This window comes from Balearica regulorum, chromosome 1, assembly GCF_011004875.1.
Source record: "Balearica regulorum gibbericeps isolate bBalReg1 chromosome 1, bBalReg1.pri, whole genome shotgun sequence".
NCBI classification, from domain to species: Eukaryota; Metazoa; Chordata; class Aves; order Gruiformes; family Gruidae; genus Balearica; species Balearica regulorum.
Window position 1 is genome coordinate 50,680,397 of NC_046184.1, and position 26,361 is coordinate 50,706,757.

At 41.0% G+C, this 26,361-nt stretch overlaps 1 protein-coding gene across 2 annotated transcripts in view; it reads left to right on the forward strand.

The window, feature by feature from the left end:
* LOC104638873 (plexin-C1) overlaps positions 1–26,361 on the forward strand; it is a 72,926-nt gene that overhangs the window by 36,879 nt on the left and 9,686 nt on the right. For both annotated transcript variants that reach the window (XM_075748758.1, XM_075748766.1), the window contains exons 13-24: positions 140–346; positions 460–651; positions 4,156–4,255; positions 5,289–5,390; positions 5,779–5,882; positions 9,745–9,786; positions 10,282–10,406; positions 10,972–11,170; positions 12,537–12,683; positions 20,170–20,347; positions 21,540–21,643; positions 25,858–25,912. In XM_075748758.1, the coding sequence (XP_075604873.1) occupies positions 140–346; positions 460–651; positions 4,156–4,255; positions 5,289–5,390; positions 5,779–5,882; positions 9,745–9,786; positions 10,282–10,406; positions 10,972–11,170; positions 12,537–12,683; positions 20,170–20,347; positions 21,540–21,643; positions 25,858–25,912 (1,555 nt within the window). The remainder of the gene's footprint in view (positions 1–139; positions 347–459; positions 652–4,155; positions 4,256–5,288; positions 5,391–5,778; positions 5,883–9,744; positions 9,787–10,281; positions 10,407–10,971; positions 11,171–12,536; positions 12,684–20,169; positions 20,348–21,539; positions 21,644–25,857; positions 25,913–26,361) is intronic.

Sequence of the window (26,361 nt, forward strand, 5' to 3'; positions counted from 1 at the left end):
CCTGATCACGGAGAAGAGATTTAGCAGATATCTGTGTGAAGTCAGGAAGACGTTAAAATGATTTTGAGTGCCTCTGTTTGTAATTGTACCCACTGTTGAGTGCTTAATGACTGTTACAGCTTTGCTATTGCATTTCTAGGTCTCTAAGTGTCCTGGAAATGAATCTGACTATCATTACTTAACGCCAAGCCTGAGCCATGCAACAGAGGGTAAAGTTGTTGATATGATGTTAAAAGTGGAAACTACCTTTATACCATGTGTGAAATTACACTATCACCCTGACCCAGTGTTCATTAACTACCAGCTACACACTGAGCTGGATCCTGATCTGGAATTAAAAATATATGTAAGTTTGAAAGTAATAAACTATAATTCCTTATTTAAAATAGTAATTGGGTATAATTTTATTTCTTACTGTATTTAGTGACTATTTGTTATCTTCAATTTTTTTCCCTCTAGAAAGAAAACGACAACTTGAATATTTCTAAAACTGAGGTAGAGGTTTATCTGTCATATATGAGTGGTTCACAGACCAAAAGGATATGGTTCAGCGTCCAAAATATTACCAAAAAACCAGATCGTAGCACCATACTGTGCAAATTCAAAAGGGAAGGAACAGACAAGATTGACTTTTCCACAGTGAAAGTTTTTGTAAGTAGAATTCCCTTTTGTTGCAATTTAACAATGCTTGAGTGTTTATGCAAATATACTAAAATGTAGCATTAATGTTCTGATCATGAATGCTCTTTATAGAGGGAGGAACTGGATACATTTTTTTGTTCTCCTGGTACTTCGTAGTCCAGTTATCTTCCTCACATCTGAGCATGCCTGCCTAGCTTAAGTGCCAGTAACAGCATGGAGTTCATTTACTGTCTTGTTATGCTGTAGTGTCAGAGGTAGGCTTTGCAGTCCAAGCTGAGCTCACTGCTGCTCCAGGAGAGTAGTAGCTTGTCAAACCTCTGGCTGACCTCTGGCTGCAGCACAGACATCACTGATAAAGCGTCACTGGCTCCAGAAGAGCCCCTCATCTTAGATCTGTAAGCAATCTGCTGCTGCAGTGTGGCTATGAGGAAAAGAATTGTGTCCTGTTCACTTTTTCCCACTGAAGTAGATAAGGTGAACAGTGCATAGGGGTCATTGCTGAGACAGAAGAGGAAGGCATTTCTGGATGAAAAAGGGGGTAAATTCAATCCGCACCAAAATGCTATGAAGGAGGCCAAAATGCTATGAGCATATGGCACAAAGCCAGCCCCAAATATAAGAACATTAGCATGGATATCAAAACTAAATGGCAGCTTAAGATATTTGCTCCATGAATAAGATGAAATTTTATAAAGCAATCATCACCATTTATGAGGGAGAAAAATGATGCCAGACTCTTATTGCAGTGTATGGTGGTATAAACCAGAAATAACTCTATTGACTTCAAGGCATATGGCTCATAGTAAAGATTAACGAAGCTATTCTCAATTTCATATCACTGTTAACTGATCCCCCATCTGTGGATCCTGCCGTCTGAGCCAGTTATGGCATGGAAAAGCCTTTCTGAGATTGGTGTTGCATTTAAATATTAACGTTGCCTTGCAATGTCACATGCTCATCCTGCAAGCTTCAAAGCAGCGACTGTCATAGAAAGGTCACCACTTTGCTAAGGCAAATCAAATGCCATAGTTATAATGTAGCATTTCACTTCTGGTACCTTAAAAATTATTTTTCCCAACATCAAGCAAAATGTAAAAGTAGGAAATTATCACATGTTTTTTCAATCTTATAAATAAATGATCATAGAAGAAGTAGGGCCACTCTGAAGAAAGGATGAGCTGAGTATAAAGATAGGTATGGCCTAAGAATAAATGTATCTCTTGCTTTAGTTTCCAGGAAGAAAGAGGATATTGAGTGTGGGGTCAAAGACAGGATTATCAGTATGAATGGAGGTGTCAAAGAAGAAATGCCATTCTTGTGACAGAAGCAAGATTCAGATAGATCAAGGAGGGGCTCAAGACAGCCAGAACAGGATCATTCCCATCACAGCACTGAGAAAAACTGGCACATGATATTGTGAGCTTAGTAGGAAAGATTTTAAATAAACCGTAGAGTCAGGAGAGGTGCTGTATGACTGGAAAGCAGCAAATATAAAACCAGTATTTAAAAGAAAAAAAAATTAGGCAAATAGAGGCTTGCTGATTTAATCCTAGCTCTATGTAAACCTTTATAATGTATTTTGAATGAGCAACTCATGAAAGACCTGGAGGTAAATGGAAAATGGGATCACTGTCACCTCTTTTTAATAAAAGCAGATTATGCTAGATATCTTTATTTGGTAAGATGAGTGATTTCCTCAACAACAAAAAAGCAGTAGATCACATGTACCTGGAAGTCATTCAGTAAACTGCTTAATGTGGTGATTAGGAAGACACTAGGGATTAGAAAAACTGGATGCTGTGTATGGGGGAGCTGACTCTGGGCAATGCTGATTTTCATACAGATTATTATTTAATATCACTGGTTACTTGAGCACAAAAATAAGGCATGCACTAATAACATTTGCTGATGACATAAAGCTCAGAGGCATTACCAGTCCAGAGGAGGTTTTATAACGTCATGTAGGAAGAATGAAATTAATTCAGGAATAGGAATCGGATGAATTCAGGTGTACCTTATTTAGTCCGTGATTCATAAGCAAGATAAATTAAAAGATAAGGAAAGAAATGGGGCCACTGGGTATGAAAGTTATGGTGAAGATTAAATATAATCTAAGTATGAAAGGAAAATTCAATTAATGCTTTGCCTCGGTTTTCAGTAAGCAGGGATGAGTAACAGGAATTTCTGCTTTAGGAATGCTTTGGTTGGACGTGACAAGTGTAGAAAGTCAGGTCTATTAGTCATGGGATGATTAATGTATTTAGCCACCAATGCATTTCAGCCTTAGTAAAGGCAAATGGGATCCTAAGAAGGCTCAGACCGAAAGTACTTTGTATAGTAACTGTGAAAACACATAAACAACCAAGGAAAAAATACATTTCATGGCGGAAATAGGTCTGCTTTGCCTTGTGTTCTTTGTAGCCCTACAAATGCGAAGGCTGTCCTTCCAGCCCCTGTGGGGTTTCTTTGCTTGCTTATGTCTGTGTAGCTGCGATGACACTATCCAGTTGGCAGCATCCAGCTGCCCTGGCTGCTCACCTCCTGTGACAAGCCAGTGATTGAAATCACCAGATCTCTGCCTTCCCTGCTGTAACCCAAAATAATTTCAACCCAACCCTCCTTTTCAATTATCTCAGGCTCATTTCTAACTCTGGCACTTGGTGGTATTCTTTTTCTGTGTCACAGCATATTTTTACTTCTAGTTTGTTTATCGTCTTAGCTACCCTTTATTTATGTGCTTTCACAGTCCTCTTTGAGATCCTCCTTTGTAAGATTTCTTCTGCCATAATTATGAGTGGTGAATGCCTCAGTTTGGCATCTGGCAGACTACAGCACTTTTGTATATTCCTAAGAATTAATGTCTGTCCTGCCTTTGACAAGCTCAGTGGCTGTTGGGGGATGTTGTACAGGTGTTGTATGTTGTATTTGTTCTTAAGTGGACCTTCAGGAACACCTTACGTCCTACATAAAGAGGTTGAAACTTCTGCAAAGAAATAGAGAAGAGGGCTATGGGCCAGGCATCTATCAAAAATTTTACTTCCCTCATTATTAGTGTGAGTCTTATCTTACTTGTCTGCTCAGCAGAGTAACACTGTGAGTGCAAAGGAATTTTTTTAACTATCAATCAACACATGCCTTCCTCACTTCAAAATGCCAGAACATTTAGCAGCGATTCTGAAGAGCATGAGCCACTTGGCCAGCTGGAGGCCAGATTTTGCCATTGAAGGGCTTTAGTTTGCAGCAAGAGCAATGGCAAAATTTGGTGCTCTGTGAGGACCTCCAAATTTTTCTCTTGTCACTGCTCTGTTATCCTGCTGAAACATCAAATACAGTAGAAGTTAAGTTTGTTTTGGTTCACATATGGTTTCCCGTATTGCTGTTGTCTTCCCCAATAATCTCCAGAACCAGGGTCCTTCATGTGCCTCAATACATATTCTTTTAATACATTAAATGTCATTTTAAGCACTGATAAAATACCTGTCCCCTATTAACACAGCCATTATTTTTCTTCAGGTAAAATTAGGAAATTTTGAGCATGAAGTCAAACCAACATCATCACACATATATTTATATGTTCTTATTTTGCTACCTATTGTAGTGAGTGTCATTATAGGTAAGTACAATAATGTGTTTTCAATTTTTCATTTGCTGGAGGGTATAATCATGACACATAAACACATATATGTGCACACATACATGTTTGGGACTGTCACAAACAGGCTGGTGGTTTTCCCCTGTTCCCAATAAGAGTGGACAAAGTGAACTCTGGTCTGGTGGTGAAGCCCATCTTGTCAGACTACAGCATGTTACAAGACAGTAGTTTTGGCTGTTCTGCTGGGATTACTCACCACCATTTAGTCAGGCAAGCGATAGGACTGACATCCTTGTGTCACAACTTGGGCTCTTCCAGCTGTCAGAGCTGGGCTCCCCGCCCCGTCCCTGGGGCAGATGTTCCCTAACACACTGCTTATCCTCAGGCAGTGTTTGTGGTGTTTCTGCTCAGTCTTATTTGGATCATTCATGAATTTGTAGGTCATTACTAAATTGTGGGGGGTAAATAGTTATCCCCTCCTCTTTTTGCCACTCCTTTTTTTTCCGAATGTTTTGACCAGGTTATATATTTGATAAATTTCCCTTTGTTGTAATAAACTTAGGGGTTTGTTTGGGTTTCTTTTTAAAAAGTGCATTACCTTTGCAGGAACCATATCTCATGCCTTTACTCTCCCAAAACAAGCTTTAGAGAAGTTAACAATTTGGAAGTGGATTTCCTGTTCTAAACAACTGTTTTTCCTGTTTAATCAGTGCTACTTTAAGTAGGTTGCTAGTAATAGAAGTAGTTGTTAGATTCTGTGTCTCACTGTGCAGGTTGTACATAGTGGGGTGTGCTGTACTTTCAAATAAAGTTGGATTGACAATTCCAAGACCTTGTTAAAAGGAATGTTTTTTTATTAAACCAAGGGTTTAGATCCAGATAACTGGGGCTCATAGGTACTAGCACACTGACAATAGTAGAAACAGTAATCCTCTGGAGAGTGCAAGTGTATATTGATCTTTCTGTTTCTTAAAATCACATTAAAATGTCTTGTGGAGGGGTTGTCTGTTCTGCAATTTCTGTACTGAGAATCTTTTTTTTTCTTCCTTTTTAGCGGCATTCATAGTTACTAGATACAAATCCAAAGAGTTAACTCGTAAACAGAGTCAGCAACTTGAACTGCTGGAATATGAGATTCGGAAGGAAATCCGTGAGGGTAGGTCTAAAGAGCTTTACAGAGCTTAAGTACAGCATAATTTCTGAACTGAAACTGTCAAGAAGCTGACATTATATAAACATTTTCATTGTATAGCTATTAGAATATTTTTGTGTTGTATCAGAGTTCCTCTTTAATGTTGATGTGCACTATGGTAGCAGATAGCACTGAGCTAATAGGATTGCATGTAATACTTCCTTCAACAAAAGTTGGAATAAAAAATGGATTGGTACTTTCCTGCTCATAAGAGCTTCAGCTAGAAAAACAACCCCTTTTCCCTGAAAACTGTTTTTTAAGGAAGATCTGTTGGGGCCAAGTTATAATTGTGAATATGATTTTGTGTCAACTAAACTAACACTCTGGGTGGGGAGGGGGGGTGCTTTTTCAGGATTTGCTGAACTGCAGATGGATGAATTAGACGTGGTGGATAGTTTTGGAACTGTTCCCTTCCTTGACTACAAACACTTTGCTCTTAGAACTTTCTTTCCAGAGGTAAATATTTACAAGTCTTTCAGTTGTCAGCCCTGCCTAATAATGAAAAAGCTAGGAAGGTCAGGATAAAATAACTATAGTAAATACAACATAGTAATTGCACATTGTTTTCACAAGAAACTTTTCTTAAATCAAGAATTACCAAAGAACACTTAAGGCTGTACATCTCTATATTTAACCAAGCCTAAATGGTGTAGATAAAGCACCGTTGTTGAATTTTCAAGGGTTGTATGTGCATCCATTTCTTTTTTGCCCAGCCTCACTAAGCTGCTTGCCTTTCAGGCCATCCTAACTAAGCTATTATTTATCCGTTGCTTTTTTTGTTCTCATGCTTTCACTTTCCATGCTATAGCTAATTAAATTAACAGTCAAGCTAGCTAACATGCTAGCTAACATCATGACACTTCCTCATTAGACTTGTGGGATGAAGAAGTGGCTCTAAGGTCGTGCTGACTTTCTTCTCCAAGCTGCTGACAGAAATGGTAAGACCTTGATTCAAAGGAGTGCAGGTCAAATGCTTAAAAATTACATAAGTACTTCAGTGCTGTCCAGTTCAGAGGGGAATATTTTCATGCAGTTTGCGTTAGAGGACTGAAGAGGCCTTCTCTTGAATGTTTTACTTCTCTTGCTAATTTTTTGCATATGCGGCACATTACGATACTGATAAGTGCATTTGCCACAGCTTTCAAAATTATATCATGATGTTAACCAGTGCTTACTGGCATTTACTAATTGGCAGAAGCTGTGATCTCAGCTGGTGATACTTTGCTGTGTAACTGACACCACTGAGTAGAAACCCTTGGTTAGTCCTGTGGTCTTGTAGAGTATAGCTAGTATGTACGCAAATTATCTACTTCATGTGTTACTCATCACTGCTGCGGCCCAGTCTTGCAATCTTATCTGCACACTGCTTCACTTTACTGCCATGTGTGATCCCACTAAAAGCTCATTGTGATAAACACATGTGATAGTGCAGAATCAGGGCCTTTTTTTTTTTTACACCACCAAATACCAGATACTAAGGCAAGAATAATATTTAACAATTACAGATGCATAACCTTTGTACATTTTGAGTCCAGTTCTCACACCAAAGGAAGCTGGGAATATCTTTTCTGGTACTGCTGTGATGCCCCCAGTCTAATTTGTAGGGGGTCACTAGGAGATCTGAAGAAAGTGGACCAAGGAAACCTTACTGTTTGCATCTCTTTCCTTTCTGTTTGTTTCGTTGCCAGGCTTATTAGCATTAAAATAGTGTTTTTATTTTTAGGAATATATCTTTTCCTAGTGATAGTCCCCTGTCAAAACAGTAACAATCTGTAGAAGCCGTCTGGGTGGAGTTGCTTTGCTTTATGCTAATAAAAAGGAAAGAAAAAAAGGCATGAAGTCTGCCACTCTGTAGCATTATGTGAGATCAGAAAGGGAAGGACTCCCATTTTGCCTTGGCAAGTCTCATGCCACTGTGCCTCCTGGAAATCATTCCAATTAGATTTTGTCTCAGTTTGAAATACTGATACCACAAAGGTAAACTTGCCTCTATTAGCTCTCTACAGACATGCAGTGTCAGGCAAGCTATTTAGCATTGTGTACCAATTTTTCCTGCTGAGTACTTACCGTTTACATTGCAGGAGTGTCCAAACATGCCTTGTGCTGTATGAATGTGGTAGGAGAGCAGTGCTCTACTAAACAAATATTAGAGATGAACAGAAAAGGCAATGGGGTAGTAAATTGCAACTGAGTGCCAGAAGGGTTGACAGAAGGGTCGAAGTGACAAACCACCACTTCCCTCACTAACCTCAGGTGTTTGAATGATGTCCATTCTGTATTCTTTCTGCCTTCCAGTGTGTTCGATGGGCTTTGTCTCATCTAATCTAAGCTGTTCAAACACGGTCATCAAAGTTGTTTGCTGAGCATCTTCTGTAGTCAGTGCAGAGACACTCAGGCAGCTCAAGAAAGTGATTCATCCCACTTGCCTGAGACATCTGTCTCAGGATGAGATGAGTTGCTTAAAGAGGAAGTCAGATACCTAAAATTAAGAGTGATGGACCCCATCTTCATTTTGAGCTTCTCTCTTCCTGCTGCTTCAATTTTCTGTATTTAATCTGGCTTGGTAGCTTTTGTTTTGTGCTTAATGCTTGTAGGTGTTAAATGGATATTACATCTATTCTTAAAATATTCCTTATGTTCAGCCTGATATTCACTTTACTTATTAAATTTGGATATTTTTTTCTGTTTTCCCTTAATTTCCCACATTGTTTGGTTTAATGCTACCATCCTTGCTCCCTGTTCACAAACATTTTTAACCTTTAACGTGGTTCTGGGGGTTTCACTCTGTGTGCGTGTGTTTTATGGGTAGGTAGTGTTAGGGGTGCTGAAGAAGTTCTGGAAAAATGGAAATAGCCAGGGGAGGAACAGGGAGAAGAGTATGGTAGGGGAGAAGAGAACAGGAGGCATGCGGAAAGGGTAGGATGAAAAATCAGATATGTAGATGAAAAATTAGATGTGAGCCAGCAATGTGCGCTTGTAGCCCAGAAAGCCAATTGTACTCTAGGCTGCATCAAAAGAAACGTGACCAGCAGGTTGAGGGAGGTGATTCTACCCTTCTACTCCACTCTCGTGAGACCCCACCTGAAGTACTCTGTTCAGCTGTGGGGTCACCAGTACAAAAAGGACATGGACCTGCTAGAGCAGGTCCAGAGGAGGGCCACGAAGATGGTCAAAGGGCTGGAACACCTCTCCTATGAAGACAGGCTGAGAGAGTTGGGGTTGTTCAGCCAGGAGAAGAGAAGGCTCTGGGGAGACATGGTTGCAGCCTTTCAATATAAAGGAGGCTTCTAAGACAGATGGAGAGAGACTTTTTACCGGGGACTGTAGTGACAGGATGAGGGGCAACGGTTTTCAACTGAAAGAGGATAGATTTAGATTGGACATAAGGAAGAAATTCTTTACAATGAGGGTGGTGAGGCACTGCAATGGGTTGCCCAGAGAAGTTGTGGATGCCCCATCACTGGAAGTGTTCATGGTCAGGTTGGATGGGGCTTTGAGCAACCTGGTCTAGTGGAGGATGTCCCTGCCCATGGCAGGGCATCAGACTAGATGATCTTTGAAGGTCCCTTCCAATGCAAACCATTCTGGATTCTATGATTCTATAAGGAAACTAGGGACTGCCAGCATCACAGATAAAGCAGATGACAGTAAATGTTACTAGTGTGAATTTGTTGCTCAAGGGTGCTGCTTTGGGAACGTGCAGCTGTGTTGGGACCTTACAGGCTGTAAGAGTCAGACAAGAGGCATTGACAAGGTATTTGAGAACTGGGGACTTCCCTTTGTTGTGAGAGCTCTCGCTAGGACTGGATGTGTGGTGGCAGCTGTGCCTCTCTGGAGACTGACAGCATGGACCTCCTGGAGAGTTCATTAGTGAACATTCATAAAGTGCCTTGAAATGAATGGAGGCAGATGAACTCAAGTGTCGCTCTGTTACGGAAAGCCCATATACCAAAGGCTATCATTGCTATCCAAGACAGATGCAGCCTGCAGCATCCCTTGCACACCAGCACATTTGCAGATGAGGGTAATGAACAGCTTTTCCTGCTGCTTCCTCAGTAGCATAGAGTAACACATGTGGTAACACTGAAGTCAATACCAGGTCATCTTTGAGAGTTCACTCTTCTGTGAACCTTGGCAGCACCTTTGCAGAAGTTATTGTGTAGAGTTTTTATATTGTAGCCGCATTAGAAGCCAGCATTTCCATTGTTTTATTTCAAGTTGTATGCCATCAGGAACGTGCTCGGTGTCTTTAACGTGCATGGGTTAGAAACTTTTGGTGTACATAAGAATGATAAATATCACCTGTCTTATATTTTAGTCAGGAGGCTTTGCATCCATCTTCAGTGAAGACATGCCACAGGTAAGATGATGTAGTGTGATGTCCCTTAACTAATAAATATTTTTCAAGAGTGATTATATCCCTTATCTCAGTGTTGTCCTAGAACACATCAGATTGCATTTTCAATATGTTCCCTTTTCCTCATGAGGAGGGTTACATGGATATATATGTATATAAAAAGAATGTGATACCTGAGATGCTATTACCTAATGTATATTACTACTTATTTAAATAAAATAACCAGAATCTAGTCATGGGAAATGACAGGCAAACTTAACTATTGGCATGACTATGTGCATATGACAGAAAATGTATGCTCTGCATGTGTGTATTGTGTTGTACACAAACGCAAATGCATCTTCGGTAAAATCCTGAGACCCATGAAGTAAATGCAAAATTCCCGCTGATTTGACTGAGGCCAGGATCTTATCCCATATGTCGCTTACCATTTTTCTAAGCATTAAGAATCCATCGTAGCCAAACTACAGTTTGCTTATTTTTGTTTAACTATTCCAGAGCAGAGACCAAACGAGCAAGGATGAAAGCTTCAACATGTTGCATGCTTTAATTTGTAACAAGAACTTTCTTGTTACTCTCATTCACACCCTTGAAAAGCAGAAAAATTTCTCTGTGAAAGACAGGTATAGTATGATTATGCTTATCATCTTCAAGACAAAGAATTAGCAGGAAAAACCAACATGGATTGTTACACTAATATAATTTCTACTACTTGCAAAACAAGCTTGCATTGCTCCAGAGTATTTTTCCATCTTCTCCATCTGCACACACTGAGGAAGAAAAAACATTGCCATTAAAACAAGCCATTAAAGAGAAATCAGAATGCTTGTACATGTAAACAAAGAGGCAAAGGAGCAGGAAAACTCACTTCAAAACTGTAAACACTTCCTGCAGTTAGATCAACAACTCTACAGTTTAGAAATGTTCTGTCACTGAAGCAAGTATTGTTCTGCAGAATTAAATTTAGAGACACAAATTCTGTGTTTAAAAAATAATAACAAGAGCAGATGGACTTGCATTTTTTATATTTTTGTAGACATCAGTGGACAGTTTCCGTGCCTGAGGAGGGAAAACTTAGGATATGAACTACACTAAAGTGTGTTTCATTTACTAAAGATGACTGGGAAGACAAATTCTAAATATTATAGCATTCTCTTTTTTCTTTATTCTTTTTTTTTTTTTTAACAGGTGCTTGTTTGCATCCTTCTTGACTATTGCACTACAAACTAAGCTAGTTTATCTAACCCATATTTTGGAAGTGTTGACAAAGGACCTGATGGAGCAATCAAGTAATGTACAGCCTAAGCTCCTGCTCAGACGAACTGAATCTGTGGTGGAAAAATTGCTGACAAACTGGATGTCTGTCTGCCTTTCTGGATTTCTCCGGGTATGTATACATCTTTTCACTATGTAAGATACAGAAATAATTTTTTTAACTGACTTCTTCCATAAGAATTGTTAGAGGAATCAGCTTAAAACATCCAATCTAACTTCCAACATTATTAATGTGCACTCTTCTAGTTTAGGTGACTTAGCTATCATCAAGGGGATGTAGGAAAAATGCAGGTCTGTAAGCAATTATCGTGTCATTTGTTTGGCTGAGATTTGGGTAATTTTGCAACCCTAGCATATCCTTTTCTCATGTCAGACATTATTTCATCTCCATGAGATGTACTGTGATCATACTTAAAGACTGACACACTTGTTAAAATGCAGCTGTACCTTTCTGTGCAAGCTGTTGGAAAGCTATCGTGTAATGGAGATTTAAGGTATACCACCTTTTGGAAGACTGAACTTCTTTTCAAACTTTTTAACCTTCAAACAGCATCGCACATTTCAAGAACTAAATGACTTCAAGTGGAAACAAAATAAGCATTTTCTTTCATTTTACTGTTTGTTTATTTTAGCCCACTTGGTAGCACTTAATTCTTGGTTTCAGTGCTTGGTTATGCTTCCTGTCTCTCTTACCAGCGTGATCATACGCACTGTTGGTATCACTCGTATCGTTCCTTGCACTTGCCATTAATACAGCAGCAGAATTGTTTGAAACCCCAGGAAAGAGCCAAGGAACTGTCAGAGATCTGTTCTCAATACACCAGTCATCTTTACAGAGCTGTGCTAGTGAGATGCCTTAGTCAGGCTGCAGGAATGGTGTCACGTGGAAACAACGATCCATCCTTCCTTTCTCAGGTCCTTGCCCAAAGCCTGGGGTTCAGGCAGGAGAGGGAAGCCCCAACTTAATTCCCTCTTTCACTGATACACCAGTGCACGTCCCATCGCCTTGCTCCCAAGGCTTTTTTTTCAGGGAGCCGCCAATTCAAAAGGAAAGTAGTTGTTAGCTTGTTTCTCATGAGACTGAAAAAGGAAGAAATAGCTGAAGTATGTATGCGAACACATGCACGTCTCACTCCGCACCCGCTCTTTGGTGGAACTAGGAAGCATCTGCCAGGTGGAGTAGGAGCAGCTTGTCTGTAGTGTGCTTTTGCACAGCAAGGGGCTGTGAGCTGTCTTGCCACACACTCCAGCTGTCCCTGGCTATTTGCATGAGACTTTCACACTGAAAAGCAAAGGATGGAGGTTAAACAAATAACTAGCTAAATCTGCTCAGAGGGATTTTCTTTTCTAATTGCAAGATAACAAGTTAGTTAAAAGCAAATAACTCAATTTCTTACACTTGATTTTTTTCTAGTTATTCATACCCATTTAGTGATTGCAAAAATAAACATGTTCCTTGTGTTTGTTTCATGTCCTAGGAGACAATTGGTGAACCTTTCTATTTGCTAGTGACAACCCTCAATCAGAGGATAAACAAAGGACCTGTTGACGCGATAACTTGCAAAGCTCTGTACACGCTTAATGAAGACTGGCTGCTGTGGCAAGTGTCTGAATTCAAAACAGTGGTATGTTTGCCAGTTTGTGTTCCTCCAAACACGGACAACTACAATGTTTTCTCTTTTTTTAGAAAGCTAAATTAAGGCTCTTAGACACTAAGGTCATGGTTAAGTACCCAGATAATAAAATTGTTGTTGCTGACAAAGTTTCAAAATGCAATGGAGTTTAACTAGCTGGTATTTCACCAATATACATTTCACAAACAGTACTCACTCCTCGCTTCACAGCATGCCTTAATCGCCAAAGGTTAGGTTTAATGAAGTCTCAGGGTATTAAAATTCCTTCTTATTTTAAAGTGTGCTACAAAAATATAAACATACAGCTAGAATTTAAACTAAATTACGCTTTTCTGATGAATTAAAGAATGGAATGCAGAGATTTTATTTTTCTATTGTGTTTACTTGTGGCTAATCTTCAGGCAGCAATAATTTGCTGTGGGTTTCCATGTTATTAGCTCCAAATTAGCTCCAAATTAGCAAGGTTACGGTGTGGTGGATTTTAATTAGTTGATTGGCTAAAACCAAGATATCTGGTAAGCCTAGCTCAGTTTCTGAACTTTACCATAGATTTCTTGCCTTTCTCAAAGCAGCTACAGAGGGCTTCCTATTTTACAGTTGCACCCAGAATTCTTTGAAAGCTGGGATTCCGTTACTGATTGTCATTCTGAAACTGAGGGGAGAAGGGACAGCAAGGATTATTGCACTTTGAAGCATGTAAAAATTGTGACTTTTTGAGTAGGACACCTGAAAAAGGTTTTCATAATAACCAGTGTACATTTTTCCAGAATTTCCAAATGAATTTGAATCTAAGAACTTAAAAATCTGCATTTCCAGTAATTTCCATAGCTTCCTTGCTTCTTACCTCCTGGATTCTTATCGGAGTTACCAGACATACTTAGGAGTGTGAAAAGTGTGACTGAATAGTGGGCTTCAGATCATGGGAGCAGAAACTGCCAGGGCAGCAACTGTCATAGCAGGGACGCTGCAAGTGCTGGTGGCTTTGGAGGAGAAATCAGGCCTTTTTCAGAGCCCATATCCTGAGCCTCAGGTAGGGCTGGAGCTTCCAGGTCTGTGCAGCAAGAACCTGGAGGTCCTAAGATGCCAGATACTGGAGTAGTCTACATGACCCTGGAAATTTTGGCTGGTCAGCAATCTGTTGGACTCAGCTCACTGCGTCGTGTAGGAAGCTCACTGAAATGACCGCCTTTCTGTGAAACATTTCTGAATTGTTATTTTCTGCTGCAAGCTCTTGGATTGACAACGTTATAGTCAAATCTTCTCAGAGCTGTTTACAAAGCTGTTGTTGGAAGGTTCATTTGAAGGTACTTCAAGCTAAGTTACCACTGTGTGCATTTAGAAAGGAAGTTTGTGACTAAAAATTAAACACATAATGCCGTGTCTTTGGTTTTCCTTGTTTGTGCGCTGCATTCTGGCATGCGTTTGGGCTCCAGGGTAAGTTTAAATAGATTGCTATATATAGCCATAGGATACAAAACCCAGTAGTTATGCAGAGCAACAATTTTCAAGCAAGCTCAATATGCCTGTTACTAGTAGACTGCGCAGGAACAGCTGGTCTTGTGGAATTGATTGACTTTTCTTATTTATAGCACAAATTTAAATTGAGAGCACCTTGGGGGGACAGCTGACTCTGAAACTGCTGAACACTGCCTTAAATACTTTTCCCAGTGCTACATCTAGGCATGCAGTTGCTGATAGGGTCTTATGGGCAGCCTGCAGTGGAGAGAGGGGAAGTGGTTGGAAGGACTCTATCAGTGGGAAGGCTGTTTGCAGATGGATGAGGAAGTGAGAGAGCAGATAGCCTTTCTCAAACGTTATTTGCTGCCTTTGTGTTCCTGCTTTTAAATAGGGGATAATGATACTGTTACAGGGTTAATAAGTCACCTTTCCCCACTGAGGTCCAGCAGTTTATTGGACTAGTTGAGAGGTGGCTGAATGTTCCCTTTAAAAGTCTCCAGAAAAGGAGAGAGGATCCTGCAGTAAAATTAGAGAGATGGAGCCCAAGGACTGTAGCTCTGGCTGGACAGGGAAACAGTTTTGTTTGGTGTTTTGTCTAAGATTTACACTGGAAACTAAAACTGTGCTGTGAAAGAGATTTAGGTGGAACAGTGAGGCTTTCTGGGCTGGGGAAGCAGGCCAGCTGTGCAAGCTTTCTCTTCAAGAATAGCATTTAACAGGATACTAAAGTGGAAAGAGTCAGCTTTTCTTCTGTCACTAACACCACTTCACAAGCACTGCAATGACATGCAGGACTTGTGAGCACACAAACAGGGAACCAAGTATTTTCTCCTTTCGTTGGAAGAAAATTTCTGCCTAAAGGATTGCAGGTTTTGTTTTCTAAAAGGAGTAAGTTCTGAGCTGAGTTTTCAAATGCATTTGCACATTTTCTCACTGCAATTACATTCTGAATCTTGCAGTATTCTGTTGGTATTTTATTTTGTCCCTTTCCACAGCCCCACAATAGCAGTACATTAAAGCTTACCTGTCCAGAGCAAAGTATAAAAGCATAGACAAAAAGAGGACGATAGATACTGAAGCACATCTGCAGACACTCAGTGTCCAGATTTTTCAGGTGTGTAGGCACTTGAGGACACAGACTGGTATCTGGTAGGGAGTTCAATTCTCAAATCAGTGGCAGAGCACAATCAAAGGTGTAGGCACTCTGCATCCGAATCTCTCCTTTCAGGATTGGGACTTAAGTTCCAAACCAATAAAAGCAGGATACAGACAGGCTCCTAAAAATCAGGGGTAGCTCTACAGGTCTTCTCCTAAACATATCACTATGCAGATAAACTCTTGGGGCAGGAGAAGGAAGAAGTGCTGGGCATAGAGAAAGAAGGAAGGATGGGAGATACTTCCTAAAATTCAGGCCATTTGTAACAAGAAAGAAAGAGAACTAAGAAACATGTTGGTTTTGAATTGTATTAGAGCTGTCCCTTGGCCGGCCCCCATGTCTTTTTTAAAAGGCCACTGACCTTGGGACCAGCCAGCCCCCTACTGTTACCCCTCTCTGCTGGAAGGGGTCAGATATTGAACAGAGATAGGCTGCTGAAGTAAATACTCAAGCACAGGAATTGAAGGAAAGATGTTTCTGAAAGCACTGGTCCAGTATGAGCTGAGGAGCTGTGTGGTTTCATGCTGTGCTTATATTTGAATACTGAGAAATAAAACTGCCTTGAAAGAGACTTGAATGTGTCATGGAGCCTTTTCGCAGGCTAAGGAAGCAAGCCTGCTTTCTCACAGGCAGACAAGCAGCTGCACCCCTTGGTGGATAATTTCCTCCGGGGCTGATGAAGAAGCAGGGTGCACAGCTGAGTGTTAGCATTTCACTGAGGCATTTCATTTTAAATAGAAAAGCTACACAATGCCAGCCTGGTGTGGGAGAAATTCTCTGTGGAATATCTCCTATGGAAAATCAGGGGAGACTTCTTCATGTTGTAGACTTGATGCTTGGGCATTTAAGAGCTACAAACTTCTTTCAAATGATCACTGCTTATTTTAAAAAAGGCATTTGGGCTGTCAAATTCTTTGCTGAAATGAATTTGCATTTTTAGATGGGAAGAAATGATCTGATTCACCTGTTCAGCCAACAGCCTTTTATTGAAAGTGAAGCAAAGCCACGTGATGGAAGGTTGTTTAAAGTGTTCAACTGCCTTACGAGTTAAAAGAAGGGTGTTAAAAGGAGTGGGAGGGCTGTAAGGGAGTAAAGCAGAGGCAGGGAACCCAATTTCCTAGTAAGATGCCATGGTTGTGGTATTATTAGGCACACTTTGTGAGAGATAAGGAAGCTATTAAAAGCATCTGACATATGGGGATTTTCGTCAGCAGAAAAGGACGCAGCAGCCCTTGCTAGGGAGCGAGCAGTGCAGATGTTGGCTACAGGAGAGTCTTCTGAATTACATACAGATTGAGTACCATATTGTAGCATCAAGAGTACAACCCTTGCTTTGCATAGCGCCCATGCCCATCTAGCCTAAATTTAATGCCTGTATCATTTTCTATGCCAATTTGTTAGCTTTTTATAACCTCTTCATGGGTAACTTCTGGCTGCTACAGAAGGATCATACAATCAATCCGATTTTTCCTGTTTATTGCTTTTTGTAGTCTGGGAGACAGAGGTGTGGGTTTAAGGCAGTTTAGTTGTGCTGTGTGTCATGGGGCTGTCTCCTTTACATAATTCTCTAACTTTTACCAATCACAAGTTTTTCTTGTTTTTTTCAGTCTGTCTGATAAATGGAAATATGCTTTGTTCAGATGCATAACTGAATAGAGAACAGGGTAATGAATAAGAGCCCTTGAATTCTTTTCTTTTAAGGAAATCTGGTATTATCACATTTCTTTGTTAAACCACATCTCATTTATTATCTGCTATGGTTATTAATAGCTTTACTAAATAATCATTGTTTGAAATTCATTTTCAAGAAAACTACAAATCTAAAAAAAAAATCTGTAAACATTGTCTGCAAATGCCGTTATTACTGTCACTGCATGAGTGAAAAAATGTTTTTAAAATTTGTTCCTGTCTTTTAGCTAGGTTCCAAGCCAGTTTCTATACAAGTAGTTGCAGACACTTGCCGCCTTCTCCTTAAGTAGCCTTTAACAATTCTTGCAACCTGCGTTAAGCCTTTGCTGAAGAGCACTGTGACTTTGTGTTGCTAACCACTAATTTCTAGTGCATGAGATCTCAACTCTAGATATTACTAGGTTGAACCACATGTCCTGTAATTTCTTCCTGAATCTTTCCCTAAGTTAACTTGTATTTTTGTTTCCTTTGCAAAGTGAGAGCTTAAAAAAAGGCCTGATGATGTTTCCTTGTGACTACCATGTGTCTTCCTGTGATTTCTCTTAAATGTTTTCTGACCTTCAGAGCTGATCATAAAAGGGCTTTCATAATTTTACACTCATTTCTGATTCTTTCTCCAGTTCTACACTTTGTGTCTAAATGCAGTGACTGTGACTGTCAGCTTCTGATTAATCGTTTCTAAAGCCAGGGATTGTGCTGTCAGACAGGTTGCATCTGATTTATGAAAACTTCAGCTACAGAGGGAAGACATAATAATAATTGGCTTTCCTAGCTCCCCATCAATTGCTTCATCACTTAAGATTAACTTCTGCAGGAAATCATATCAGCAAACCTGTATGGCTGTCTTGGTTTACAGACTTTTATGCATTTAAATATTTCTTCCCATCTGACCACTTCTTTGAGTCATAAGTTGTTGTTATTATCCTCACATTGTGGATATTTTTGATTAAGGAGTCCATAGATGACTTGCATTCCACCTACATAACGGACTACTACTCTCTTTTCACTGTCCTGTTATCCTACAATGAGTTGAGCGGGGATGGGAGGACTCTCACATGCTAATAACTGAAGAGGCTGCACATTTATGTGTAATCTGTGTGAGACCATGTGCTGAAAGGAAATGCAGCAGAGAAAAAGTTTCTCTTGACAGTCTGAAAGGAAGAGGAAATGAAGGTGATGCAGAAACATGAATATTGCAGTGTAGGAATAATGTTAGGAGGAAAGGATCAACTAAAGGAAGGAATGCTTCCAAAGATGTAAAGACAAATCAGCAACAGTTAAAGAGTGAGTAACTACTCCTGAAAGATCAGTTCAGAGACTGGAAGAGACAAAGACTTTGATTAAAATGAGTTTTTCAAAGACAAAATACAGTTAGTCACTGTCCACATTTTTATCCTACGAGACCATGACCTCAGGGCAGTCAAAGTCAAGGACAGGACTGTTGTCTGTTCAGTGGGTCTGTGGGCCTAACCAAGCATGACTCCCTCATTCCTGTGCCAATATATTTTTTACTAATTTTCCGCATGAAATCCCAACCCGAGGCATGACATCCAGTCTGCTTCTCCTTCTGCAGGCACCATTCCTGCATCTCCTCCTCTTCTGTTCCGTCTGTCCTTTCCATGGACTCATTTTCCTCACAATTAAACATCTCAGTGTCCTGACTAACTTATTCTCCGTTACTTCAGTTACATCCTAGTCTTTGTTAAATCCTGATTTTCATAGTTTTGCAAACCTGTTTTGCTCCTTTGGCTTCTGTAGAAACAGTAAAGTTAATTTATGTCTCATTGGACTACTTTTTTTCACCACCACTGTGTCATAATTTCCATTCTTGCTGGGTAATAAAGCAGAAAATAGCATTCTACAACTATTAATAACTGCCCATTTTTCTAAGAAGAGAGAAAAGTTGCCCCTGCAGCAACCTGGACAGAAGTTCTCTCCTTCACATGACAGCAGGGAAAAAAAAAAAAATTTAGTTGCTTCCTCTTTTAACAATCACTCCTTCACTGAGTCACACCTGCAGTGCTCACATTTCAGTCAAAAGATATGTATTATACCAGAAATGTCCAACAGCCAGAATGGTTCGAATATGTAGATTTTCCTATGCCACTTGCAGTCAAGTGCTGACAACTTAAACGTTTGTTTTAATTCTGTCGCAAGACATCTGCAGCAGAATGTCTGTATCCATGTAGCTGAACAGTGATGTCTCTGCAAGGAGCAGGCTGCGGCACTGGAAATGAGTGCTGTTATCACTCGGGATTAGCAATCCTGTGCTCATCCCTTTTCCCTGCCTTTTGGAAGTGGTTGATCTGCCTGACCTGACCAGAAATACGACGTGACTAAAAACGTTCCCTGGAGATGGTCACCCAGTCTCATTGGCACCTCCCTCTAGCCCATACTTGCCTTTGTGTGCAGCCCAGCAGATGAGCTGTGTCCCAGCCAAGAGTAGTGGCTGTGAGCTAAAGGGCAGGGCTGTTGTAACTGGACAGGTTGGGTGGATGTTTGACCTGGAGTAATAACTAGCAGAATAAATCACACTTTTCTGTGCAGATCTGGACCACTTTGGGTGCTGTCTGCTGCAACAGGCTTTCCCTTTCCACTGCTTCTGCAGCAGCCCCATCTCTGCTGCCTCTAGAGACATGGCTTTATGCAGACAGACTCTGACATCTCCAGGGGAGGCGTTTTTTTTTTCTGTATGATACAAGGTACTCGGCATAATCTGCTGGTGTAAATATGCATTTTAACACTGCTTCCTATCCACTCAAAATCAGTCAGGCTTACCATGGCGACTTACTTAGCAACCTTATCAGATCTCTAGTAGCTTACAGTTTTGCTTTTAAGGCATTCATTTTAAATAAAAGATCTGCTTTTTTTAGAACATGCATTGTAATTTTTCATGGTCTCTTGTCTTTTTTTTTTTTTTTTTGTAATTCACTGAAATAGATGCATAAAAGCAGAATACAAAATGCACTTTTGGAAATATATAGCTGTATATCTTTGATTCTTCAGACACGGGAGTTCTAACTGCTTCATTGTATAATTCCTTCAAATAATCTTTATTCAAAATAGCTTTAATAATAAATATGCTGATAATGTCTCAGGTTTGCTGTCAGGAGTTTGTAGGTTTCCCATGCCAGGTCTTCCCTGTAAGTCAGAATAACGTGTTTCTTTCCCCAGACAGTGAACATTATCTTTGAAAAAATCTCAGAAAATGAGAGTGGAGATGCCTGTCAAACTATCCAAGTTAATGTTCTGGACTGCGACACCATAGGCCAAGCCAAGGAGAAGAGCCTTCAGGCTTTCCTTAATAAGAATGGCTTTCTCTATGGTCTTCAGCTGGATGAAATTGGTCTTGGTAAGAGAGTGTCACTGTGTTATATTCTCATGGAGTTCACTGGTCTGTCCATGGGGTTTTCTTTTTAGGAATTCCTACCTCAGCTTTGATGTTTTTTTTTAGCATTTAGGCAGAACATAGCTTTTGTAAGGAATTTCTGGGGAGATACTACATCATTTATGCCATCAGTTAGAACATTGGAACTACATCTGCAAGGACTTCAGCATGCAGTTAACAAACATATGTTATTTATTGAACACATATAATTTACATGTTCCTCTTCTGGGTTAAGTAAGGTGGCCTGTCCACCTGAGTACAGCTGGATGATAAATTTTGTCAGTGGGTAACATGACACATCATGATTACCAAGTACTTTAGTCCCTACTTGCTGTCCCTCCCACTGCCCTTCCTTCCAAGAGGCCTACGTTTCCCTTGATCAGAAGAACCCAATAAATATAGTTTATTTACAGTCAGATTAGGTTTCTGTAATAGTTTGCATGTTACTCACAAAGATATGTACAATATCTACAGATGTAAATAAGGCCATTTGAGCAGATGAGTCAAGCCACCTTTTCCTGTTGGGTTTCCAAAAGCTCAAGGTCAGAGAAAAGCCTGCCACCATACCACTTCCCAGGTGCTCCAATAGGAAATCAAACAAACTCGACATTGTTGGCATTTGTCACCTCCCAGACTTGCTCCGTAAGATGTTGATATTTCCTCACCTTCTTAGACGCTATGTTGGCAAGTGATGATAATTTACTCTCATATCTGATGGTTATACCCACCACCAGTGCCTGACCACCGTTCACAAATACTGTGTCGGTCTTGTGCAGCTCATTTTGGTGATCTCTTAGAAGTGGCTTGTGAAACCTTTCTTCTAGTTCCAACGTGGCCATAACACCAGGGCACGCTTGTGCTACAGAATAGCTAAATTAGGTAAAACACCTCCAAAAACTCTGCCCTGACCAACACAAAGTAAAGCACCAGCAGCCTGCAGTAATGGAAGCCATGCAGGTTGTCACCTCAGGAAAGGAATCTGTAGTGCAGGAGTGCAAAACCACTCCCACGTGAGCTCACACAAGGATAGAGAGAAACAGAGCTCAGTTGGGAGCCACTGGTCCAAATATAATTATGTGTTGCTTTTCTTTACAAACATCTGTACAGTGAGAATGCCATTAGGATGTAATTGTTTTCTCTTGCTGTCGTACTGCAGAACTTGTGTCTGAGGAGCACCAAAGAGAATTATTAGATATTGATGGTTCCTCAGAGGTGATGGAGGATGGGATAAGGAAGCTAAATACCATCGGTCATTACGAGGTAAGCACAGAAGCCATACCAATGAATCAAGAAGCAGTTTCTCCCAACTCCCAAATGCTCTCTGCACAGAAGTATCTTGATTGATCAAAATCTTGAACAGATAGCTGAGCATCATCAACAGAAGGAAAGAAATGTGACACAACTTCCTTGCTAATGAGTCATATGTTTTCTGTTACTTTTCAGAGGTTTGCTTGTTGCAGGGTTGCTTGGTTCAGGCATACCAGGTAAACTGTCTCTTCAGTTGAGCATTTCAGTTAAAAGAGCATCTGATTTCCAACTATGAACATTGCCTTGAGTCTTTTCTAGTCTCTGCTGCTGAGTTTTTGTTGCACCATGAGCAACTGTTTACCTCTTCCCACCTCATATTTTGATTATCTGAGCAGGTGGATGTGATACTTGTGAAAGCTCACTGAGAGTCAGAATAAAAACGACTGATGAATTTGCTTGCTTTTCTTTTGAGAGCTTCCCTTTTTCTCTCTGTTTCTGCTTCCATCAGCTGGCACCACTTGCACCCTAATTTTTCTCTTCCACTTCCAATTGCACCTGTAAACCAGTCCTTTTCAATGCCACAATAATCTGTCCATCATTGCAACAGACAGGGCCGCAGCTGGTGGCAGAGTCCTTCTGGGTGTAGCACGTTGCAAAAGCATCGTAAGCAGCACTGCCTGTCTAAGGAGTTTCCGCTGACACTAGTCAGAATAGAGGGTGAGAGGCTGGGGTAAGATGTGCAGCAGATGATTGGCTTCACGTGATATGGTAGCTCGCATTTTGGTGCTTACAGATAGATTTTGGAAATGAAGTTAGTATTCTGAGTGCTTTTACTGAGTTTTTTTCATACCTTGTTGTTGAATTTGAAAGTCCGGCTCTCAACACGATAATCAGTTTTTATTTCTTTAGAAGTTTTGCTGATGAGCATAGGTCTGTGTCACACAATGCAGTTACGGTGCTGAGAAACCTAAGCCAGCCCTGAGCACATTGCTGTCTGCATGAGCAAGTGCCATCCACAGAGAGGAACAAGGACTCCTAGCAGGACTCTTTGTAGCTTGGGCACAGCACAAGGCTGCATATATCTGGAGCAAGCTCATTTGGAGTCATTTTCAGATTTCTGTAGGCGTTTTGTTGCTCTCCTTACCTCCCGGGGAGGCAGCAGTGAACCCAGATGTCCTGAGTCACCGTCCAGTGTGTTAAATACAGCTTTTCCTGTGCTTCTCTTGAATCTTGTCTATAGATTAGCGTGGGACTTCACTCCACTTGTAATGATTTTGTACAAATTAGGACATTGTAGTGTTGCAGTCAGAATCTATGCAGCAATGGTCAATGTGGATTTGAATCTGATTAGATATTTGAATTTCTGGCCAATGTGCCTGCTCTCCTTACTGCAGGCAGCTATTGCAAGTGCTCCCTAATTTTACCTGGCAGCTGTTTGCACTTCCTGAGCTCGTGGCATGCCACGGCTCATGGGTGCCGTAGCTCATGGCAAATGAGTCTGCTCCAGTTGGTCACTGTCATCCCTGGATATCTTTGTCCCAGCCCTTGTTTTCATCTGAGGTTTCTGCAGGCAGATGCAAGTTAGGTTGGAGGTTCAGTTGTTTTTGCAAAGCTGTAACTACACTAATTATAGCTGAGCAGCTGCCTTATGGAAATTGTGCCGGGTATCTCTGCTAGATATTTTAGTTCACTTTTTCTGACACTGACAAAATAACGTACATTTTAGGCAGAAGTTTAGCAGCAGTTTAGGCAGTGGCTTAGTGGCAAGTATCAGCCATTAGCATATCATCTAGTTTATTTTCTGTATGCATATTAATGCAAAAAGGAACGTAAAGGTATCTAGTTAGCAAGAAAAGGGAACATTGCATACACGGTGTGAGGGTAGTCACGTTGCCTGAGGAATTCCAGCTTAGATTTCAACAGTGCCTAGAGTTTTGTGGCAAGCCTGGATTTTTGTTTGTTTGTTTGTTTGCCAGCCTTAATTGCTAGAAAGTAACCAGATTTTTGAAACTGGGAAGTACTGTCAAATCTTTTTAAGATACTGGAGCACAAGGGTTGTGTTGTAAAGGTCTCAGAATCACCAACCACTCTTGAAAAAGCAGACTTAGTTTCTACACTGATTTTTAAAATGTGCGAGTTGGGGATGTTTGCATTTTTGTGTGGTGTTTCTGAAGGAAGAAAAATCCATTGTACTCTTATTAGACTTTCATGCGTCTCTGATTTATGTGCCCTTTCGCTCTAATTTTTCGCTCCTAGCGGCGTTATTGATGTGACTATTTATGAAGTCTGAGCTATTGTTCGCATGAGAATAACCACAAGCCTTGACAAGAAAGTTCCTGATTATCGTGATGTCCTATTTCCCATGCAAGAAGAAAGCTAGAGAACCGCTCTTAGATCTGCTGTCCAGTCACAGATCTCAAATCTCTCAACCTGTAGCAGCATCATACATTCCAGGAGCAGGCACAGCCCCAGAGAGCAAATCTGAATGTGTGATCTGAATGTGTGACCAGAACTGGATTATAGGGAGGACAGGAGGCCTGGAGAACGAGGAAGAGGTGTAGAGCTACACTACTACATCTTCTGTTTTGCAAAGCAGCTGTAGTCCGCGTTGTATGGATCTGAACAGATCTCCCCTCTCCCTGTTTGTCCCCCTCAGTAGTGCACCTGACAAAGTGAAGATGCCCATGGGAGCAGCACCATGAAAAGTGATTTAGCCAGCAGGACCCAAAAATAAGCTTTTTTTTTTAATGGATCTGAAAGAAACAGCAAGTATGGCTAGTGCAGTAATGATAAAGAAAGGAAAGCATGTTCTACTCAGTGCTAAAAGCAACATTTGTCCCAGAAATAAAACCCAAAGTGAGGGCTTGGATCACGGCTGCACTGCACAATGCCTCTGGTTCCTGGAGGGGAGCACAGTTCTCCCTCCGAGCTGTGCCCATCTCCCTCAGGACAGGAGCTGACACATTTCAGCATTGAGCTGCTCTCCTGCTTCTTGGAGAGGCATTGTTCATGCCACTCTGGGAGGGAGTAAGCTGCTGGGTAGCCCTGTTCCTGTTTACCTATCTTCAGGGCCAAGTAGGAGGACTCTTGTTCTCTCTGGGTGTTTGTGTCACCTCACAAGCTAGCCTCAGAGCATATTCCCACTTGTAGCGTGGTTTTAAAAAGTGCTCTGTGTTATCTGAAAGAGCTATGAAACACTGTATGATAAATGGAAACCCTGCAAAAAATCATATTTATAAAATAGATTACATTTACTTTCTAGGAGCAAGTGTAAGTAAGTGCAGATTTCTTGGCGCAAGACACAGCTTTTGATAGAGTATCTTAATGTTTAAACTGGTTTCTCACACCGGGCTGGCTGCCAAGGTATAAAAAACACTTAAATTATTCTGGCAGAGATCCTTTCCTAGAACTGGCCAGTTGTTTTTGTAATTACAGAGGAAGTACACTAGCACTTGGCAAGACCCAACATTTGACAGCAGAGCACTGGTGTAGTTCTCAGTGGGAGCTGTTTTTGAGTTACTCTTTGACAATAAAAGCATGACTTGCCGGTTTCTTTTAAAGATAATAGTTACTCTACTGGCAGCACTATAAATTGAGGAAAGGAGGGGAGAAGATTCTTCCTAGAAATCCCAAGGCGGCTAGATGTGGATCTTGACCTTACAGTCGCCGGGGCTGTAAATATTTTGCTTCCTTTGGGAACTGAAGTTTGAAAATAGTTCTTGGGAGGACCAAGCTAGACCCTCAACATGGCCCCTCTGTAGGGCATGGGGAGAAAGCGCTGGAATGGACTGAGCTGGAAGAAATGGGACCAGAAGAGAAATCATTCCTGTGTTCTCCTCTGTGTTTCACCTTCCTGCATTGGAGCCAGGGAATTCAGCCTGGTCAATCTGTAGAAAGATGGGTGCAAGAAGCAGAACAAAGCAGTAGGTGAAAATGAAAATATCCAGATGAGGCTGAACCAGAAAAATCAAAGAAAAGGAAAGGCCTTAAGGGCTGGGTTGTCAGAAGCACTGCCTTCCCACCTTGCCAGGTAAGGCTAACAAACTGCAGGTGCCTGAAAGCCCAGACCTGGCTACCTGCTGAGACCCCTGCACACTGTGCTGAGAACAGAACGAGCTGGCATGCTCCTGTGCTGCCATCAACTTAAGGACAGAGGAAATGAAACTGAGGGTTTCATGAATTCTAGACACTTGTTTCAGCAAGCTATGTTTGTTTTTCACTTTCAGATTTCAAACGGAGCAACCATAAAAGTCTTTAAAAAGAAGACAAATACCCAATCAGGTAACAAAGGAACTGCAGTCTATTTAATCTTACATGGGTAATGGGCTGGGAATGCAGACAGCTGAGCTATGACAGGCTGTATCTTGGTCAAAGGAGGTCAGAAAAATTGGCACTTTGATATAGCTGAGCCAAATGAAGAGCAACATTTGCTCTTCATTTGCCTGACTCTTGGCCTGGAGCAGGCACAGTGGGCCTAGGAGGAGGGAAGAAGGCACAGGAAAGGAGGACAGAAGGACTTAGAGTCCTTGGCAAGTGAATGTGCTTAAAGATGCACACTCATAGGCAGGAAATGACGGCAGGGAAGCCCGGGTGACACAAAGCACTGACTGGTGAGACCAACAGAGGGAACATGCCCTGGTCTGGCGTCTGGCGTTGTGTATCACGGGCACAGAGGTGCGCTGTCCAGAGACAGGCATACCAAAAAAACCACAGTTTTGGAATTTTCCTTA